At 45.3% G+C, this 21,160-nt stretch overlaps 1 protein-coding gene across 1 annotated transcript in view; it reads left to right on the top strand.

The window, feature by feature from the left end:
* The window catches only part of LOC146860913 (mucin-5B-like), a 307,179-nt gene that overhangs the window by 54,491 nt on the left and 231,528 nt on the right, over positions 1-21,160 (top strand). Inside the window, exons 5-7 of the mRNA XM_085646181.1 lie at positions 5,403-5,658; positions 6,211-6,260; positions 20,128-20,228. Of these exons, the coding sequence (XP_085502307.1) occupies positions 5,403-5,658; positions 6,211-6,260; positions 20,128-20,228 (407 nt within the window). The remainder of the gene's footprint in view (positions 1-5,402; positions 5,659-6,210; positions 6,261-20,127; positions 20,229-21,160) is intronic.

The raw sequence follows: 21,160 nt of genomic DNA, 5'->3' as shown, positions 1-21,160 counted from the left end.
CCTTCCCCTTACTCCAGACTCAGGAGGAAAGCTTCACAGAGCAATCAGAGCTAGCATGGCCTTTAGCACCAAGGACCAGTGAGAAACTAAGGCATACAGTTATGATCTCTAGTAGGCAGGCTGGTGATTTACAGTGCACGTCTCATCCCAGGTTACATGCCCAATTCAAAATTGACTATCATAGCATTGTATTATTAGAATTTAGCAATCAAAAGTCACTAATGAAATGCCACATTTACATTTTATATACCAGGAGATAAGCTTTGATTTCCCAGGAAGCATGTAAAGTGGAACAAATATCTCCTTGATTCCTAATTCCAATATGTTCCCTCAGTGTGGCCCCACAGTGGACATGCAAACAGACATCAGCACTACCAGAGCGACAGCTTGGAAATTTGGAAATAAAATGCTTATCCTTTAAATTGTACACAAAAAAGTGATGGATGGAGGCAAATCAGTCTTAACCCTGCTGGCGAATAGTCTAACGTGAACTGCCAAGACTGGTCTGCCCTGAACCAGAACACAAGAAACCCAGGACGGGTTCATACTTCTAGATTCATCAGTCAAGTACAGCTTGGTTCCAGTGACACAATGTGCATGGCACCCACATCTAGGCTTACTTGTCCCACTTAGTGCCAAACACCAAAACCTCCCAAAAAAGCGATTGATGGAATGCTTGAATTAACCTAAGCTGGTTAGTACTTGGGCCGCATCCCAATCGTTGGTTATTTTGTACACCATGTCACTTCAGTTTGGACCCAGCTATGCACAAATCAGTCTTGACCTGCTCCAATTGGAACTGTCCAGCTCAAACTGCCAAGCCATGTCATCCCTGAACCGAAACACAAGCAACCCAAGACCAGTTTCACCCTAGTTATGTGCTCATTGGCCAGGTACCGCTTGGTTCCAGTGACACAGCGTGTACAGGACCCATGTCTGAGCATACCTGTCTGATTTAGGGTGACACACCAAAGTATTAAAAAAGTGAAGGATGGAATGCCCAAATCTCAGCCACTGGTAATTACTGGTGTGCACATCCCAATACACCATTATTTTGCACACAAAGTCACCTCAGTTTTGACCCAGCTTTATGCAAATCAGTAATCTCTTCAGCTTGCTCCAATCAGAACAGTCAAGCCTGAACTGCCAATGCATGTCCTCCTTGAACCATAACACAAGCAACACAGGAGCGGTTCCGCCCTAGTGATGGGCCAATCAGCTGAGTACAGCTTGTTTGCAGTGACACAGTGTGCACAGGACCCACATCTGGGCATGGCCATCCCACTTGGGGCAACACACTGAAGTATACAAAAATGTGATGGATGAAATGGTTGCATTAATCTCAGCCATTGCTAATTACTCAGGCTGCATCCAATCCATTGTTATTTTGCACACAATGTCACTTCTGTTTGGACATAGTTATATACAATCAATCTTGACCCTGCTCCTATAAGAACAGTCTAGCCCGAACTGCCCAGGCAATTCCTCCCTGAATTCTTTTGCTCACTGTGCCACTGTAATCAAGTTATACCTGGCTGATGAGCTCACAACAAGGGTAAATAAATTCCTGGGTTGCTTGTTTCCCAGTTCAGGGAGGTCCTGGCCTGGTAGTTTGGGCTGAACTGTTCCAAGTGGAACAGAGTCCATGCTGCTTTGTACATGGCTGGTTCTAAATGGAGATGGCATGGTGGGCTATAAATGATGGATTGAGATGCAGCCCAAGTTTACCAGTGGCTGAGATTAATTAAAGTATTCCATCCACCGCCTTGTTGTTGTTGTTGCAGTTTCCACCCGAAGTGCGACGGGTATGCCCAGAAGTAGGTCCTGTGCTCACTGTACCACTGACGTCAAGCTATACCTGGCTGATGAGCCCATAACAAGGGCGAAACTGATTCTGCCTTGCTTGTTTCCCGGTTCAGTTAGGACCTGACCTGGCCTGGCAGTTCGGGCCGGGCTGGATTATTCTGACTGGATCTGGGTCAAAGCTGATTTGAATTTGGCTGGGTCCTAACTGAGGTTGCATGGTGGGAAAAAAAATAGATTGAGATGCAGCTCGAACAATTGCTAGTGGCTGAGACTAATTCAAGCATTTCATTCATCACATTGTTGCTGTATTCTTTAATTGAAGCATGTGTGGCTGGACCTGTTCAAGAGGCTGCAGTATCAACAAAGGTCAAAATACAAGATGTCCAAAGAAAACAAAGAAGAACAGCAGGAGTTCTTTGTATTGAAGGAAACCTTGTAATGTTAACAGTTACTTCTTTGCCCTAAGACAGAGGCATTTACAGGATGATGATTACAATAACCTCTATTCATCACTTATCTGTCCATATATATGCATTTATGTGCCACAACAAGACTTGAATTGTGCTGAAATTCTATTTTTTCAGAGACTTGACAAAGTATAAAAATCTTGTCACACCAAAAATTACACATAAGAACATTGAGAAAAGCAAATTATGGTAATAGACAGCCTAGCAAAGAGTGAAGATTGCATTTATGCTACTGCCAGATGAGAACTCCGCAAATACACTACGGATAAATGTACAAGTGAAACAGCCATCTGCACACGACAATATGCATCCAATATTTTCTACTCCTGTGCCCAAAATGATAACACTCCTCGCATTCCCCATAAGCATGGAGAAAATCTATATCACTATGGCCTCCATCTGTGCACTGAGCAAAGACAGCAATACAGAAAAACAAATATTTATTGTAAATGCTATCCACCCCATCATAGCATACTCATATGTGGTAGAAGTGCTACAGGACCTTATAAGTACATATTCATGCTCCAGTTTCACCCACTAGCTGTGCATCCAAATGTCTGTCTTGCTTTCACTAACTAAGCACTTGAACCACATGTTATCGGTGTTACAGACAGAAGGAGCAGGATTGGACCACCAATGCCTGAAATCAGAGTGTCACAATAATGCCTCTAAATCTTTTGTGGCATCGCAATTCATGCTCCTGAGTAGCGTGGGTATGCTGCACTATCTTTGGGTGAAGGAGAATGCCAAATGCCCGTTTCATCCATAACCAAATAAACACAATAAATTGTGAACAGAGGAATAGATACCCTCAATTCCTTGCTTCAAAATATTGTTCACATGTAATCAAAAAAATGGAAGCCAGATCTTATCAGTTCCACACCATTGGTCCATGCCCAAAGCCAAAAAAACACAAACAATCTGTAAAAAGTAGTCTAAATGAATTGCTTTAAAGTTGCAATTACTCGAAGGTTTAAGAACTTTATTCATCTAGCAACAAAGTCATTGTTGACCTCTAAAAATAACTCTGCTACTAATGTTTCAACATTTGATTCTAGCCATATTGCCCTTGTCACTTGGCCCACTTCATTTCTTCAGACAGTGGTCCTAATCTCGAAAGAGAAGAGATGCACAGGTTACACTACTAGCGTCATTCTCTAATGAAGAAATATAATCATTAATAACCTGAAGGTGGTGCCAAATCTTTTTATTGGAATGATTACAGCTGGCATAGAGGAGGTTGTAGATGACCTGTTACCTAAACACCACCACAGCCTTCTTATCAAGATCTGTAGAGCTCATAAATTATAAGCCAGAGATGTTGCTTTCTCGAAACTAACTGAATCGGAGATAGTTATGACAGGCTGAAAAACGTATAGTGACCGGTCTGTTTCACATCTAGAGTAATTTTACAGAAATTAAGTAGTCCTTCTGGTAGACTGACCTGTTTGCAAAATCTCAAGGTGAAGGATTGTGAACTTTCACTGACTACATCAAGAATGTGGTCAATCAAGTATGTGCAATATTTCCCAGAGGGATGCCCAAATGTTCCAGTTCCCTGATGATTGTTAGAACTCTCACAAAGATGTCTTTCCAGTAATTGTATCACTTAATAATTTTTTGTTGATAACAATTTTGTCTACATGAAGTTTCCAAAATCTTAGCACTGTTTTACAAAACACATCCTACATGGATATATTTCTTACTGTTGACCACAGACTGTAAAGAAGAGGTAGACTCAGACGACCATGTAGCCCCTTAGTGTTACAGATGATACCATACCACTGCTGTCTTTCAGGTACTTACCATACTTAAAACGGACTAGCTCTATGAAGGTACTTTTTAACCAAAACATAGGACTCCTTGTGTTTGTTTTCTAAACCTTACACAAGCAGAACAGAGAGGGAGAAGCTGATTGTAGTCTCTATTGAGCCACATAAATTATTGGAGAAATTGTAATGATAATACATCTTCAATACAGCAAGGACCTAGGAGAGGTAGTAACATCTGTTTTTAACTGGGATCAGTTAATCTCCTTACTCAGGAGCATGTACCCTGAGTCTGCCTTGTCCATAAATGGTAAAAAGTTGTTTTACAATTTAAAGCTTTTTTAATTGCTAAATCTAAAAAATATCTGCTAGTTGTATAGTTTCTGTCAAGCAGTCTACAAACACGTTTTCTGTAGTGTTCTATCTTAGCATTCAATGAGAGGTGGGTCCAGCCAGGTCAGATCTCCCAGCCCACTTCCTTTGATTCATTATTTCCAAGATGGTTGCGGGATCCTACAATAGATTAATCTAGAGCTTTCCCTTTGTCCTCTCCTTCCCAACCTTAACATGTACACTCCTTGTGAATCAAAGGCACGGGCCCACATGCAGAACTTGTCAATTTGAGGGCACTGGGCTTAACACTTGGGGTAACCACACAATAATGGTCTTAGCCTTAGTCCTTAGTCAGATGAGATAGTTCACCAATGCTTTTCCAGACAGGTCTATTAACTTACAGCTACCTCTACATAAATCAAATGCAGGCAAGCATTAATGTATTTAGGATGAGGGATACAATGAAAGTTTGTCTTTTGGTATAAATATATAATGTATAAATATATGTTGCCAAAAGAATTACAGATTTGGGTGTGTCATCAAAAGTTACATGTCTCTCCTGTTCACCAGCTTCTCCAGGATATGTGAAGCGCAGAGGGGAATGAGGGCGACGGAGGCTGTGGTCACACAGGGATCCCTCCCAACCCTCCCCCTCCCTCCACGTTGGAGCGGGCGTTTAATGGCCGGTAGAGCCCGCTAGGTTGGGCTCTAAGGCTATAGTATACTAAGCATGAAAGTCGAAATAATATTGACATTTCTGGCTGTGAAAAACGAAAATGTAACCTTTTTTTCAAATGTCGTATTCTAATTTGAAGTCATAATTTTTTTTTTAAGTATGATAAAATGTTTACTGGAAATCCCATTTGTCATATTTTGTCATTTTTTTGTTAGATGTGTTAGAACACTATTTAAATGTGACTTGCAAAGTGTTGCTAATGTCCTCAGTAGAAGTACATCCATTTTGGCTTCAAAAAAATAAAGTTTATGCTTGAGTCCTATATTAATCATTTTCTGCTTCAATGCATAGGTGACTTGACACCAGTTTGCCCTGAATCCATGATTTACAGTGACCATATCACCACTTGCCAGCCAAGTTGCCGATGCCTGAATGAGCCCTGTGATGAATGCAACATTACCTTTGTGCCAGTGGATGGCTGCATCTGTAAGGAAGGAACCTACCTGAATGAACTGGGGAAATGTGTGCCACAAATCGAATGCCCTTGTTACTACAAGAACGGTTTCATGCAACCAGAGACTACTACTAAAAGAAATGGTGCTACTTGGTAAGATAATTCAGAGTATGTTTGGGGTCACGAAAGGAGTGATAGAGATGCTTTAATTAACTAAAAACCAATTTGGGGTATATATATATTTACAATTATAATAAACACAAAGGGCACACACCATGTTAAGTGTGTTTATGGTCAAACGTACATAGGTCAAAATGGTTGTCTTTGCCAGGTCTTTGCCCGGTTTAAATACAGTCTCTAACCCAAGGCCAAAATCGTTTTAATCAGCTCTAGAAAAGGATTAGGGACAGTGAAACACACAACATTTTATTTTGTGTTTTTGCAAAACGCCTCATGTCACCTTATGGCAGCCTCCGAGAGTTTGAGTGAGGAATTGAAAAAGTGAAGGCTGCGAACCAATGGCGTTACAGATTTCATGAACTTCTTTGCCCGGGTGACATGGCACTCGAGACATAATGATTAACTGTGCTGGAGTCCTTTGTATATTCCTTTGTGTAACTAAGGATCTCATGCTACATAAGGCCACAGAAACCGGATACAGGACAGACTAATACCACATTTCTAATCCTTATCTTTTTTTTCTAGCACCTGCTCAATGGGGAAGATTCGCTGCAATACGGAGAGAGATTCACCAGGTAATTCCCTTCCTTTTAAAGTAGAGCCTTGACATTTAATTGATCATTTGTTTTTGCAAGTTGTAAAGCACTTCTTGTTAAATGTTATTATGCTCACTGAGAAATCAGGGTATGCATGATTTTAGTCTTGAGCAGCTGCACTTCACCATAGTGTATCCCTATGTTTAAGTGAACATTTGACTAAGGACTGGGTTTTCAACTGTTCCCAGCCAGCCATCTGGATAAAGAGTTCATACTCACAGGGAAGTGCACATATATACAGATGTCACTTTAGTATTATGGAGTGGGCCTCAGAGGTCTAAACAGCCCTTTCTGTAATATTAATTGCACCACAGATTGTTCCCTCCTCCTCATGGGGACTTGATCCCAGGAAATCCTGAGGCATTACTCTTCAGAAAGGTGCTGCCACTTGCTACACCCATCTACAGGGAGATCTATTTCCCCATTTAAGATTAAGGCCATATTTGCCCCCTGCAGTGAAAGGAGGACTGGCAACGTCAAACACCAGTCCCAGTGTTTTCAGATTGCAGGGGCTTTGCCAGGGGTTGTATGACGGTACAACACAAGTAAATACATTGCATGCCTTTGCCACACATTTGTTAGCACACATATTTTCACTGCAAATATGCATTTACAATGCATACTAATACCATGCTTTGTTTTTAGATTTAAAAACAATGAATATCAGGGGTGCCCGTTGTCCCCGCTGCTCTTTGCTCTCGCCCTGGAGCCGCTCGCTGCCTGGCTCCGTTGGGAGCCCTCGATTAGAGGGCTCCGGTGGGCCCCGGGTTTCGAGGATCGGGTTTCATTGTACGCGGATGATATTCTCTTGTATCTCACCTCACTGCGGAAGTCGCTCAATGTTCTCTTTGATGTCCTTACTTCCTTCGGGAAAAACTCGGGTCTGATAATCAACTGGTCCAAATCTTGTGTGTATCCTATCTCTGGTGGTCTTCCTCTCTTGCCGCCTCGGCTTCCGCTCCAAATATCTCAGTCCGGCTTTAAATACCTGGGGGTGTACGTTTCGTTGGATCCGGCGGTCCGCTATGAGCAGAATCTCCTGTCTCCACTCCGGCATTTGAGGGCAGACACGGCTCGGTGGTGTAAGCTGCCCTTGTCTCCGCTTGGTCGCGCGGCGCTGTTTAAAATGATGTCCCTTCCCAGATTCCTTTATGCACTCCAGAACTTCTTCGATGTCATTCCTGCGGCCTACTTTAGGGAGGTGGAGAGTTTGCAGAGGAGACTGGTTTGGGACGGGCGATCGCGTATCGCGTTGGCCAAGCTGACTCTTTCCTGGTATGACGGGGGCATCGCGCTTCCTGATATTAGACGGTACTATTGGGCCTCCCAGCTGTCTGCCATTAATCATGCTACGTACGCTCCTGGTTCGAACCCGGCATATGAGATGGATAAATTCCTGCTCCCCGGCGGTAACTATAACAGAGCGCTTTACTCGCGGTCTGCTGGTGGGGCCCTTACGGGCCCTACCAGGATTGCGGTCCGTGTATGGAAGGCGGCTAACGTTGCGATGGGCTGGAGTGAGCGTTTAACGTGCGCCACTCCTCTATTCGACTCAGACCGCTTGGGAAGCCTCTGGACAACGAAAGGCTTCGAGCGCTGGGATACGATCGGCATCAGCAGAGTGGGGGACCTGTGGGTTAAAGGTGCGGTTAAATCCTTCGCGGCGCTTCAGCGCGAGTATGAGCTTAGTGACAGAGAGTTCTTCCATTATGCACAGGTCCGGCACGCCCTGCTTTCGGTCTTTGGGGAGGGGACCACGGTCCCTTCTTCTTCGCCTCTCGAGGACCGCATACTCGACGGTCACGTCCCCGACAGTACTATCTCCCTGATTTACAAAAAACTGATAAACAATCGGGCTGACCTCTTGGTGCGTCTTCGGGAGGCATGGACGGGAGATGGGGTGGAGCTGGACGATGAGGACTGGCAGACTGCACTGTCATCCCCTAAGGAGGTGGCCATCCCGGCCCGTCTCCGCCTGGTCCAGCTTAAGATTCTCCATCGTGTATATGTGACGGGCCCCCGCCTGGTCTCGATGGGGTTTTCAGACGACGGACTCTGTAAGCGTGGCTGCGGGCTCAGTGCTACTTTTCTCCATATCCTATGGGAATGCCGCGAGGTGGCGGAATACTGGCGCCGGGTGCATGATATTATGAGACGAGTCACCGGGGTCGCTCTGCTGCCGGAGGTGCGTCGTTGTGTGCTGAATGTATGGGAGCCCAATGACTGCAATGCGGCTCAGGCTCGGTGGGCGGCCTTGGGGAACATGATTGCAAAGAGAGATATTGCGCAGCTTTGGGGTTCCCAGCGGCCTCCCACCGTGTCCGTCTGGAAGGAAAACATGGACTGGTGCATGTTCAGGGAGAAAACGGTGTATGTGGCCCGTGGTAAACCGGGGGCTTGGGGTAAAATTTGGGGGCAGTGGAACGCGTATCGTGGGTCTATCTGTGCTCCCCCTTTGGTAGATACGTCCGGGGTTGCCTCGTCCCCCTGATCCTTGAGGGTTCCTTGTGCATCTCGTACTTTGGAGTACAGATTTGGTTCTCTCGTTGCCCCCCCCTCCCTCTCAGGTCTTCTTTTATTGACCGCCCTCGGGTGGTTGGGTGTTGACTCCCCCGGCTGGTGTTCGCCGCCCTTCATAAGTCGTTTCGCCTTGTTTGTTGTATTTTTGTATTTTTCTTTTTTGTTGTTATTTATACTAAAAGTGTGTATTCTGATTTCCTTTATGTGCAGTCTGATTTACTGTGATAGTGCGGAGCCCCTGTGGGCCAGCCATTGTTTTCTGATATGCTGGAACACTTTGACTACTAGCGGCCGGCCCTGGTGGTTGTAGGCCCGTGTTTGTAACCCTTTTATGCACAATAAAATCTTTAAAAAAAAAAAAAAAAAAAAACAATGAATATGTGGGGGAAGACTCCCCCAGCCCCCCAAATTACCTTAAATGCATGGTATTGGCATGCGTTGTAAATGCATATTTGGTGTAAAAATATGTGGGCAAAAAAATGCGTGGAAAGGCACAACGAGGTAAAAAAACCTCATTGTAAAGGCTGCTTGCCTTGCCAGGGAAGGTTCTTCTTTTCATTCGTGGCTCCAGTTTCCTTCTTGGGCCGTTTTTCGAGCTACTTTTGAGCTTGAGCTATTTTGACAACGTAGCATTTAATGTTATAGCATTGTTCCCTCCTGGATCATTGATCCTTTGGACCTTCGATTACAGTGGACTTGGGGGGGGGTAGGTTTCTTCCACCCCTTTTCTATTGTTTGGTCCCTTGGATTATCATTTTTCTGGGCTTTGAGTTCCCGAGCACGAGCCCCCTACACCTTGTTGCCTATTACCTATTGGGTTCCACTACTGGCAAGCTGTTCCACAACATCCTTTTCGATACATCACTTTCTTCCTTGTTTGATACATACTTGTGCAGTAACCCCGCCCCCCGCATAGTTGTGATCAGTTTATTCCTGCATTTTTCCGATGACGACCTTTTGACTAAGAAAAGGGTCAAAACATGGTTGACAATTTCCCGGCTCAAAAAGACTTTAATTAATTGTAATATATGTGCAGAATCCTATTTGTTTCTTTTTGGACTTTGAAACTCAGAAATATCTTTCCATCTGCACATATTCCAGCGTCCTTTCCGCTGCTTTTTAATTTTATTGTGGTCAGTTTTCTTGCGCCATTTGCACGTAAATTTGAGCACTGGGTGTTCACTTGACACTGAGCACCAGCTTAACGATTTTAATGTATAAGTGTACTGCTTATAAATATATTCTGATCCATAAATTTGATCTGAAAATGTTTGTTTTGGTCAGATTTGCTCTCTTTTTGTGACCCACGGCGCCACATGATACAACTTCTGTATTGTTAACATTTTGAAGCATGAACATAATTGACACCTGATTGGACACTGTTGATGTTACTCTTTCCCAGAGCAGGCACTGGTTCACGCGCTCACTTGAAACAGCTCATGCATTGAATTAGGGCACACTATCTCTGCCTAATCCTTGTGCATCCATTCCAAAGTGACACAGACCCAGGCATTGCATCCAATGTCAGGTATGACCCAGGTTCAAATTGAATCTGTCTCTCTTGCAATACTAACACTTAGATTCCTAAATCTTGTGTTCAGAAAATCATCTCTCTTTTCCCTTTGTTAAGAAAATATGCAAGTCAAGTCAAGTCAAGAAAGTCTTTATTTCGAATATTTCATCTTAAAAGACATAGATAAAAAATACATTTAAAAAATATGCGATGGTTTACATCATTTCCATAAAAACCATTTATAAATACATAACTCTTTAAAAACAGGAATAAAAAGGTATTAAATGGTTAGAGATCACGACTTGAATTGGTTAAAACAGACTCCAAGAAAGTAACAATTGCTATAATTCTGTGGTAGGAGGCAAAGTGTTACAAGAATTATGCCTACTCCGTAGTAGCCAAGCCCATCTAATGTATTTAGCTAAACCAATAACCACAAGGGAAGATGTATCCGTCTTAAGAATCCTTTTGGCAGCCTGGGCAGATCTTACACCTAGTTCACGACACACAGGCCGCAACCAAACTCTTCTAGGTTGGTCATATAGCGGACAGACAAATAAAAAGTGATCGTCTGATTCAACTAAATTCTTACAGTTTGGGCATTTGTCATTGCCGTTAATAGACCAACCAGAAGTGAAAGAGCATAATGGGAGGGACCCTATTCTGAATTGATGATACAGTTTCCGGTCCAGCTTCTTGGTTATTACATCCCAGTATGCCTCAAGAGTGGGTTGATCCTTAATAGACAGGTAACATGTTGTCAAAGAGTTGGCAGTCAAGGAGGAATGACGTTTATGCTGTGACCAGAGCCAGTAGGAATCCCTGAAGACTTTTTTAGGGGGAAAAACAGCCGTCACAGGGTTAAACCACAGATCGCCCATACCCATATCTATCAAGATAGATTTAATTTCTGTTAACCAGCTAATTCTATGGGAGCCCCCCATGTCGTTTACCTCCAGCAGTGCCCTTGCATAATGAGATAACTCCGGGGTGGTCCATAGGCGACGCCAAAACGCCAAAGGCCTATACCGGGTCATATCTTCAATAGGCTGACATCCTAGGTCGTATAGCAAGGGAATTCGTGGGGCTGATGTGGGTAGCCCAACTATAGACCTCAAAAAGTTATTTTGGGCCACCCTCAGAGGGTCCAGTTTACTGAACCCCCATAACTCAGCACCATACATGACTGCTGGGATAATTTTAGATCCATAGATTTTGATCAACGGAGCTACTGGTTTGGTGCAAGATAGTCTATGTTCTTTATACAACGCTCCACCTAATTGTGAGTGCTTAAGACTAAGGAGGTCGATCTGGGGCCTCCAGCTTAAATTATCACTAAATGTGACCCCCAAATAGGTGAAGGTGGAGGTCTGTTCAAGCGTTGCGCCACCCATATCAACCCTGGCTTTAACTGGGCGGGTGCCACGAAGGACCATAAACTTTGTCTTCCCCACGTTAACCTCGAGCTCATGGTCGCGGCAAAATAACTCAAACCGAGTCAGTGCTAATTGAAGCCCCTGGCGGGTTTTAGAAATAAGGAGAGTATCGTCCGCGAACATGAGCAGGGGAACTTTCATGCCTGCTAACGTGGGTGCATCTGTTGGAAAGTCAAGAAAATACCTAGTTACACCATTGATAAACAGGGAAAACAAAGTGGGGGCCAGTACACACCCTTGTCTGACCCCTTTGGTCACGTTAAATCTCGCTGTCACCTCGCCTGGTTTGCCCCATCGGACCTGTGCGTATGTATGAGAATGTAAAATAACTAAGAACCTCAATAGTTCAGCCGGCATGCCCATCTCACGGAGGACATCCCACAATTTAGCTCTTGGCACCGTATCAAATGCGGACCTGAGATCTACAAAAGCTGCAAAAAGCTTCCCCCCGCCCCCCAAATGAACTACCTTCCAATAAAGAAGCATGAACCTAAAAGCTTGATCTATGGTCCCGACATGTGTCCGAAACCCTGCCTGGAGGGGCGTTAGAATGTCGTGTTCGTTGATCCAGCTTGTAATACGACCCAACAACAGACGGGCGGTAATTTTTTGAACTGCGTCGATGAGACTAATCGGGCGGTAGTTGGCAGGGGCAGAGCGATCACCCTTCTTATAGATAGGCAATATCTCTGCCCCAAACCAAGACACCGGGACCGACGCGCCACCAGCCAGGGCATTGGCTAAGGTTTGAAGGTAGGGAACCCATAGATCCTGTTCCTGCTTGAATAGATCGGCGGGGATACCGTCGGGGCCTGGGGCTTTTCCCGACGGCAATGATGTCAAAACAGACACTACCTCACTAGAGGTAAACTCTAGTGGAGCAGCACCACTAAAGACCCGTGGGGATTCTAAAGGCAACACCCTAGAGAAAAATTGGTTTTCAAAATAGCTGACCCACTGGTCAGGAGCTACATGGTTAGCCGGTATCATAGCATGTGGGTTCCTACCCCATTTTAAAAGGTGCCAAAAGTGGGTCATGTTTCTGCCCTCGCAGGCCTCGAGTAGCTCTTGCCAGCGTGATTCGTCCCATTTAGATTTAGCCAGGCTTTGGGCAAGTTTATAAGCAGCTCTACAGCTCCTGATCGTTTGCGGGGGTCTAGATTTAATTGCTGAGATCAGTGCTTTGCGTGAGGCTCTGCAACCACTATCAAACCAAGAGTTTTCTGGCTTGGGAACCAGTTTAGTTGTGGCAGGGACAGTTTTAATAAAAAATGTTTTAAGCCCTGTAAACAGTTCACTATGAATGTCCGACATGGAGTTTATGATCCCCTCCCTTGATTCACAGTTAGATAACTTAAGCGTTGCTGCAGTAATCAAATTCCTGATAGCGACCCGGGTAGAGGGGTCCGAAGCAATTTTAGGCCAGCGAACCCTTCTCATGTCCAAAGACAGAGTAGCTTGCACATGCGGGACACTTCCAACATCACTATATGGCTTGGCAAAGCTACTGTCCGATAAGGTCAACATCAGGGGGTTATGGTCACTTTCTAATCTATCAGACACAACCATATCGACTACGTCGACCCACATCTCACAATGCACTAGAATATAATCAATTCTGCTCCCGCATCTACCATTATTAAAAGTTATCTTCCCCTGCCTGTCAGATGTTGTTCTGCCATTAACGGCCCTCAACCCCATCTCCAGGCAGATCCCCTTCAGAAAGAGGGCTGCTTGGGTCCATTTACTAATAGGTGGTAGACCTAATTGCGGTATACCCCACACGGAGTCCTCCGCTTCAGATAGTTTTCCATCGTCTAACCCCAGTGGTTCAAAACAGGTGTTGAAGTCACCTGCCACAACCCAATGACCGTCTCTTGTAAAATTACAAAGAAACTGTTCTAATACAAGAACTGTAGGGGAGCATTTACCACCGGGAATTCCCCTAGAGTAAATATTAATAACGAGAATATTTAGACCCTTTGAAGAGGTAATACGAGTGGCCAATATGCCAGGGCTATCTATCGGCACTTCCACAGCAACTATGCCTTCGCATTGGCGAACCCAGGTTGTCAGACCACCCGTTGGTCTCCCTCTGGAGCCCCTGGTGGCTGGTTTAAAGTAATTCATATACCCTACTCGAAAAATAGGGTCAGCCGCCCACGACTCCTGGAAACACCAAATATCCACCTGGTCGATAAAGGCCACCCAGTCAGGAGAAATTACTTTAGATTGGAGGCCAGCTATATTCCAGGAGGAGAGTGATAGATGGCAGTTGGTGTCTGGCGGTTTTAACGTTCAAATCTCCATATTAGGGTTAGTTGTAGGACTACCACTAGAGGGGCTTAGATGATCAAGAGTGGTACGTGGGATGGAATCCACAACAGGTACAATGGGCTGTATTAGAGCTTGTGGCTCCCTACTAACAAACAATGGGCTCCTAGACTGGAATTTCCAGGGCTGTGCAGAACTATCCCCATGTCAATCGTTGTCCTCCAAGGAGGAGAGAACAGCGAACCGGTTACTTAACCCAACTGGGTGAGAACCAAGATGGAAATTACGATGGGGGGCACGTGGTTGCATATGAGCCACCGGCCTAACCGGTCTATAGAAGTAGCCCAGGGGTAAGATCTGTATCTCATCTAACAAGGGTACATGATATGAGGCCGTCTCCAAGATACGTTCGACCAAATAGCGGGACCCAAAACTTAGCACCACACAATCACCTGTCAAAGACTTTTGAGTGTGACCAACCCAGGGCACCCGCCTGACCATTTTAAATTCTTCAAATAAGGAATGGGGTACCCCACATTTCCTACTGAGGAAGTGCAGCGCTTTGTTTTTTAAGTTGGACCAGTGCTCACTAGACCCTTCCGGTAGTTGGGGAACATTGGCTAAAATGACTGTATAAGGGGTGGCCTCAGAGGGGAGATGTAAGCTTCTGAAAACTTCGGGATCTACTGCATTAGAAGGCATGGGCCTTAATTGGTTCACTGAGGGCTGCTGATCTATCAGCGATCTTCTGGCGGCTATGGGGGCAGCAATAGGCCTAGAAAGTTGTACCCCTGTTGCAGGGGGAGTTGGAAGAATGTTAATGTTAGTTCCCAAGACAGGTTGACCAGTAATAGTCCTAACACTAGGTCTACGGACCTCATCCTCAATATTTGTAACAGTGATTGTTGGCACAAGCGGCGGACCATTAGACAAGGTAGTTTCAATATGGCTGAGCCTAGTCAACACAATTTCTAACTTTTCCAAGACTGGTTGTATTAGTGTAACTATTTGGTCTTTAAGTGCAGAACTTAAGATGTCGATGCTCTGGTAATCAATGGGTTGCTTGTTGATGGTGCCTGTAGGGGCGGATAGAGGAACAGAAGAGTGTGTACTTAGCAGATCCGCGGCAACTCGGGGATTAGGGGGTTTATTTTGGATCCTGCCTTTCCTTTTTTTACATGGGGGTTCGCTAAGTTTAAGGGCTACTACTCTTTTGTTTGCTCGTGTAGAAACCATTGCCGAGAGGGAGGGGGGCTAGAAGTGCAGGGAGAGTCAGCACCGGGACAAAAGGGTACACTTGCCGAGGTGACATTGGCGGCTGTGGGTGGGGCACCTGACAGGGAGATAATAGGATCCAGTGAGAGCCTACGTTCTACAGCTAGGATCTTATCAGAGATTTCAAGTTCGACCCTTGTTAAGTAATCGTCAAGAGTGCCAGCTAGCCTACCTTCAGCCTTCCTTTTGCTCATGATGGGGACGAGGCAGCACAGCAACAGCCCAATAAAAATGAAGTTATCTCCAACAAGTATTACACTTAAGCGTCCAGATGCTGTAGTGGACCCCTGCACGAACAAATCGAAACCAAAAGGGTAGGCCCTGCCCGGCCTCTCACGGCCACTGACGGGCAAGGACGGGCCCGCTCTTGGCCCGGGCTTCGCCCGGGCGCTGCCCGCGCGCGTCCCGCGCTGCGGTGTCACCAGGCGGCCTAAGTAGTGTTCCGGCACGGCCTGGTGACGTCGCCGCAAGTGCCGATGTCAGGGTGGTGCTGGGAAGTGTAGTTCGTAAAAGGCCGTTCACCTCACGGCAGCAGGTAGCAAGGAACGATGGCGAGAAGCGACCAGCAGCAGGGGCCTTCCACTTCCCCTCAGAGACACCCTCGTAACAGGTAAAAAGCACCAAAAGCTAGTAAGCAGCAAAGCGTCCCGCGCTGCGGTGTCACCAGGCGGCCTAAGTAGTGTTCCGGCACGGCCTGGTGACGTCGCCGCAAGTGCCGATGTCAGTGTGGTGCTGGGAAGTGTAGTTCGTAAAAGGCCGTTCACCTCACGGCAGCAGGTAGCAAGGAACGATGGCGAGAAGCGACCAGCAGCAGGGGCCTTCCACTTCCCCTCAGAGACACCCTCGTAACAGGTAAAAAGCACCAAAAGCTAGTAAGCAGCAAAGCGTCCCGCGCTGCGGTGTCACCAGGTGGCCTAAGTAGTGTTCCGGCACGGCCTGGTGACGTCGCCGCAAGTGCCGATGTCAGGGTGGTGCTGGGAAGTGTAGTTCGTAAAAGGCCGTTCACCTCACGGCAGCAGGTAGCAAGGAACGATGGCGAGAAGCGACCAGCAGCAGGGGCCTTCCACTTCCCCTCAGAGACACCCTCGTAACAGGTAAAAAGCACCCATTAAAATATGCATATTAAAGCACATGCAGCAATGGCACATCTGATCATTAAAGCAAGCATACATACATTCATAAAACCGACCCGTTTCCAGTTTTGAGCCAGACATATTGTCTTTACCCACAGCAAAAGTTTAAATCATGGGCAAAGTGGGCAATTGCCATGGGCCCCCACCTGCCATGGGACTCCATGCTAAAGTGAGTGAGACAAACTTCCTGGTATTATAACAATGCTTGCAAATAAACAATAGCTTTGTTTGCAATTTAACAGCTGAGTATGCTTTAAGGCAATAGGGCCAAACGTAGAAGGGTTTCTCTGGGGTAAAGTCATGCAAAGTGATGCAAAGCAGCGCAAAATCTTCCAAGGGCATTTACTTGCCAGTTCAAAAGATATGTCACTCTTGAGAGATGCTGTATCCTCATCACAATAAGCCCTTTGACCTACTTTACGTCAAGGGGGCATTACTTGGGTTTATTTTGGGTTGGATTTGAGCAAGCAACAAAGGTTTTTGACACAAAGACTGATCTCCTAAAATACACTTACAGGACTGTGCATCAAAAAAGTAATGCCTTTTTTAAGCAGGCGCTAACATGGAAAAATGTTTTAATTTCTCCAAATGTTCCACATGTTACATGTGTGCTGGACTCTGCTGCACATATACAATGAGTAGAATGTTTCAAAATGTGTCTAGTTGTACTGGAAATGTATGATTTCAGTAAAAATCCCATGCAAGACAATACATACATACCTCTGAAACATGGTGGTATGGTTGTGCATGGTGGTAGCCAGTCTGTTTGAGCACCAGCATAAGTTCAGTGAACAGCAACAAGTATTTTTTGTATGTTTATGGGTTTATACTGCTTACTCCTACTTGTGCAGTAAATTGCTGAGCTGATTGAAGCTAAACATAATGCATCTGCCCCTCGGTGTGTTAGCCTGGCGTGTCTATACTTAAACCTTGTGCTATCAGCAGGTATTTTCTCATTAATTTACTTCACCTCTTCTCCCTTAAAGCTCTTTGTTAACTTGTCTCCCGATCTCTACTTCTCTGTACCTCTGTGTTAGAAATGGGGGTCTCTATTTGGCAGAAGTAGGTACCTTTGTCCAAATAGGGACCCTTGCTTCTAGTCAGGGTAAGGGGGATACACTCCTAAAATAACCCCCGCTCACCCCCTTGGTAGCTTGGCACGAGCAAACAGGCTTACCTCAGAGGTAGTGTGTAAAGCATTTGTGAACACATACAGTAACACAGTGAAAACACTACAAATGGACACCACACCAGTTTAGAAAAAATAAGTAATCTTCATCTAAATCAAAACAAGACCAAACGACAAAAATCCACAATACAGTATTAAAAATAAGGCTTTCAAAAGGTAGAAACAGTTCTGTTTAAAACACATTGCAGATGCAGCACTTTCAACACAAAGAAACTTGGATGCGTCAAAAGCAAGAACAGCTGCAGGGAAGGTGATGCGTAGGTTCCTTACGTGCAGGGAAGGTGATGCGTTGGATCCTTACTCCAGGGGAGGTGATGCGTCAGATCCTTACTGCCACACAGGGGAGGTGATGCATCAGTTCCTTACTGAAGGGGCGATGATGCGTCGGTTTATTACTGAAGGGGAGATGATGTGTTAGTTTCTTACTGTGGCCCCAGCATCCTTGTGTGCTTGGCTCCCCGGTGCGATGCATGAGGATTAGAAATGTATCTGTTCTTGATGCGGCGGCAGCAGCACTTGTGCTGATTTCTTCATCCGCGGTCCCACGATGTTTTGGTTTTTGCAGCCGCACAGCAGGGCCTATGTTCGAATCGGTGCGGTGCTCTCGGCCTTCGTAGATCAGTGCACTTAATGCGGCGCATGGCGATTTTTCGAGCCGCGGGCACGCCCTATGTTGGTTTCTTCGGCAATGCGTAGGAAACAGGAACAGATGTGTCATGCTTCTCCTCGTTGCGTTACGTTTCCAGCTCCCAACAGCAGTTACAACCTCCAGAGGCCCAGAACAGCAGCAGGCAGCTCTTGGGAGGTCAGAACTCTCAGCAAGGGAGTTCAGAGGAGCTGAGGGTTAAGTCTTTGTATCCCTGAGACTTCATAAACAGGAGGCAGGCTCTAATTCAAGCCCTTGGATATCTTCGTCAAGCAGGGGACGCTGCACACAGCAACGTCCTTGTCCTTTCCTTGGCAGAAACAGCCACTGCAGGCCAACCCCAGACAGCACACTGAAAAAGGACAGTACTTCTCCTCAGTTTCTCCAGCTCTTCCCCTTGGTAAAGGTCCCTCTTGAATTCCAGAAATGATCTTAAAGCCTGGGGTCTGGGCCACTCTTTTTATAATACAAAATCCTTTGTTCTCAGTGGCAGAGATGCTCTTTGCCCAGCCAAAATCAATTCCGCCCTCTCTGGTGCAGCTTCCTGGCAGGAGGTGAAGACAGCATTGTCCTTGGCAGACCAGGCCAATTCAGGTAGGGGAAAACACAAAACAAGAAAATACCAGGCTAATTCAAAAACTAAAAGAATTGTTTGAGACCAAAATGAAAAAAATCTAATTAGTAGAACCAGAGATATACAATTTTAAAGACCTTGGTAAAAAATAGTGCTAAGAAGTACAACGCTCCAACTGTGGTTATCTGACCACACCAGACCAGGACAAAGTCAAAAGTACACGCTGACTGTGCTAGAACATGGGCCGGATATAGGGACAAAGTTAAGCCCGCTGAACATATCACCTAATGCGCTTGGTGTGCAGTCTGCACTGTGATGCTTTGCAAGGCTTCGCCTCGTCCAGTGCTTGTTCTGATGAAGCTGTTTGGTGAGGCTTTGGATAAAATAAAAATAAAATGATAACACTAGATAATTATCATTTTATTTTTGCGGTTTGAGTGGTGGAGCTTGGCTGTGTCACAACCAGCAACAGGAGGAGTGATGGGCACTTAAGTGGGCATGACTGCTTGGCCGTTCGTCTTGGCCCGGCCAAACAGTCCTGCTCACTTTGCATGGTCCCCACCACGCTGTAATGCACAGCCTGGTGAGGAACATGCACAGGCTCCCACTGCTTGTCTGAGCGCCGAACTACAGCGCTCGGACCAATCACAAGGCTGAATTGCAGCATTGTGATTGGCTGGGGGAGCCTGTTTGTGCTTCCTGCTTCAAGCAGGAACGGAAGAGGACGACGTGAGACTAGGCCACGGTCCAGGAGCAAGGTAAGTCAAGCTTTGAATTTATTTTCCTATCCCATCCCCCCTCGCACCTGCAATACTTGGTGGCAGCCACCACTGAAGGTTTATTTTGCCAGGTCAAAATGGCAATTCAAAACTGCACATAAAGCCTGCAATGGCAGTCCTGAGACATTTTTAAAAGAACTTCTTAAGTGGGTTGCACATTATGTGCTGCAGGCCCACTTGAAGCATTTGAATTACAGGCCCAGAGTACATCTAATACACCTTACTAGGGGTTTACAAGTAAATTAATGTTCCAATATAGTATAAGTCAATTTTACCATATTTAAGGGAGACAGCACAATCACCTTAGCACTGATTAGCTGTGGTAAAGCGCACAGAGTCCTAAACGGGAGCAAACATGGAGTACGAACACTGGAGACAGAAGGCAAAAGGTTTAGGGTTGACACTGCAAAGAGAGCCAAGTCCAATAACAGTACATGAAGGTAATTTCTACACTTTGAGCCATTACATAATTGAATTAATTCATGTGCAACGTATATTTTTTCCTAGATTGCAAAGATCCTAAATTCTACTTCAACTGCACCAGTGCTCCTGAGGGCGAACCAGGATTCGAATGTCAGAAAAGATGCCAGAACTTGGATGTGGTTTGTGTGAGTACAGCTTCCATGTTTATGTCAGAAGCAGACATTTTAGTGGTTTGGGGTACGTACTTCTGCCCTTCTACAAAAGAGACAAAGCAGGCTCAGAGTAATCCAAGCAAGAATAATACCATATCAATTTTAGGAGCAGAAATTTGGGAAATATGATTTCTGAATCAATTACAAGCTCCATAGTCTGATTATCAAAGCAAAGTAATAGGAATAGGATTTTGATAGCTTGTAAAGTCTTTACCTTTTCATCCTCTGCTTGCTCCATATTTCGGTATTGAAAGGATTCATGAGCAGCTATCAAACAGAGCTGCAAAAACCGTAAAATTAGACAATTAACGAGAACCTATATGAAATGCTATTTTTTGTCAAATGTACACGCCCTATTTTTTAAAAGAACAAAACAGTTGCCGTCTCTACAGGAAAAAAAGACACCACAGCTGATCTCCCGCTGCCAATCTATACATTAAGTGTGTACATCAATGGCAAATGCTTGCAGAGCAGTTTCAATTCAAGAACATAGAACAAGCTCACAAACGTGTTGGAAAATGAACGAACTCTTGTTTTAGTGAAAAACATCAGCATGCACTATGGATGTGTGCTTGCATTTTACTCACATCCGCCAAAAATATCTTGTAGAAACACCTTGAAAGCCAATGCACTGGTTTGTGCAGGGATGGCTCCTCTGTTATGGCGGAGGAGTGTTGCCGTACTGAAAAATCAAATGATAATAAAACCTCTTTCTTATGATTTTTCCTCATTACTCCCACCCGAGGTTAGGGCGGAACCATCCTACCGAGCAGGGAGGAGTGCTGGGCACTTGTGTTCATGTCTGTTTGTTTCTCCAACCTAGCTGTGTTGTACAGCCCGGTTGTGGAAAAGCCCTGGGGTCCCTGAGCCAGAGTGAGCGTCAAGTCAGTCCGCTCAGGCCAATC

This window comes from Triturus cristatus, chromosome 3_1 (genome assembly GCF_964204655.1).
Source record: "Triturus cristatus chromosome 3_1, aTriCri1.1, whole genome shotgun sequence".
Taxonomy (NCBI): domain Eukaryota; kingdom Metazoa; phylum Chordata; class Amphibia; order Caudata; family Salamandridae; genus Triturus; species Triturus cristatus.
The sequence above is the reverse complement of the archived record's forward strand: the minus strand, read 5'-3'. Positions and strand labels throughout refer to the sequence as shown.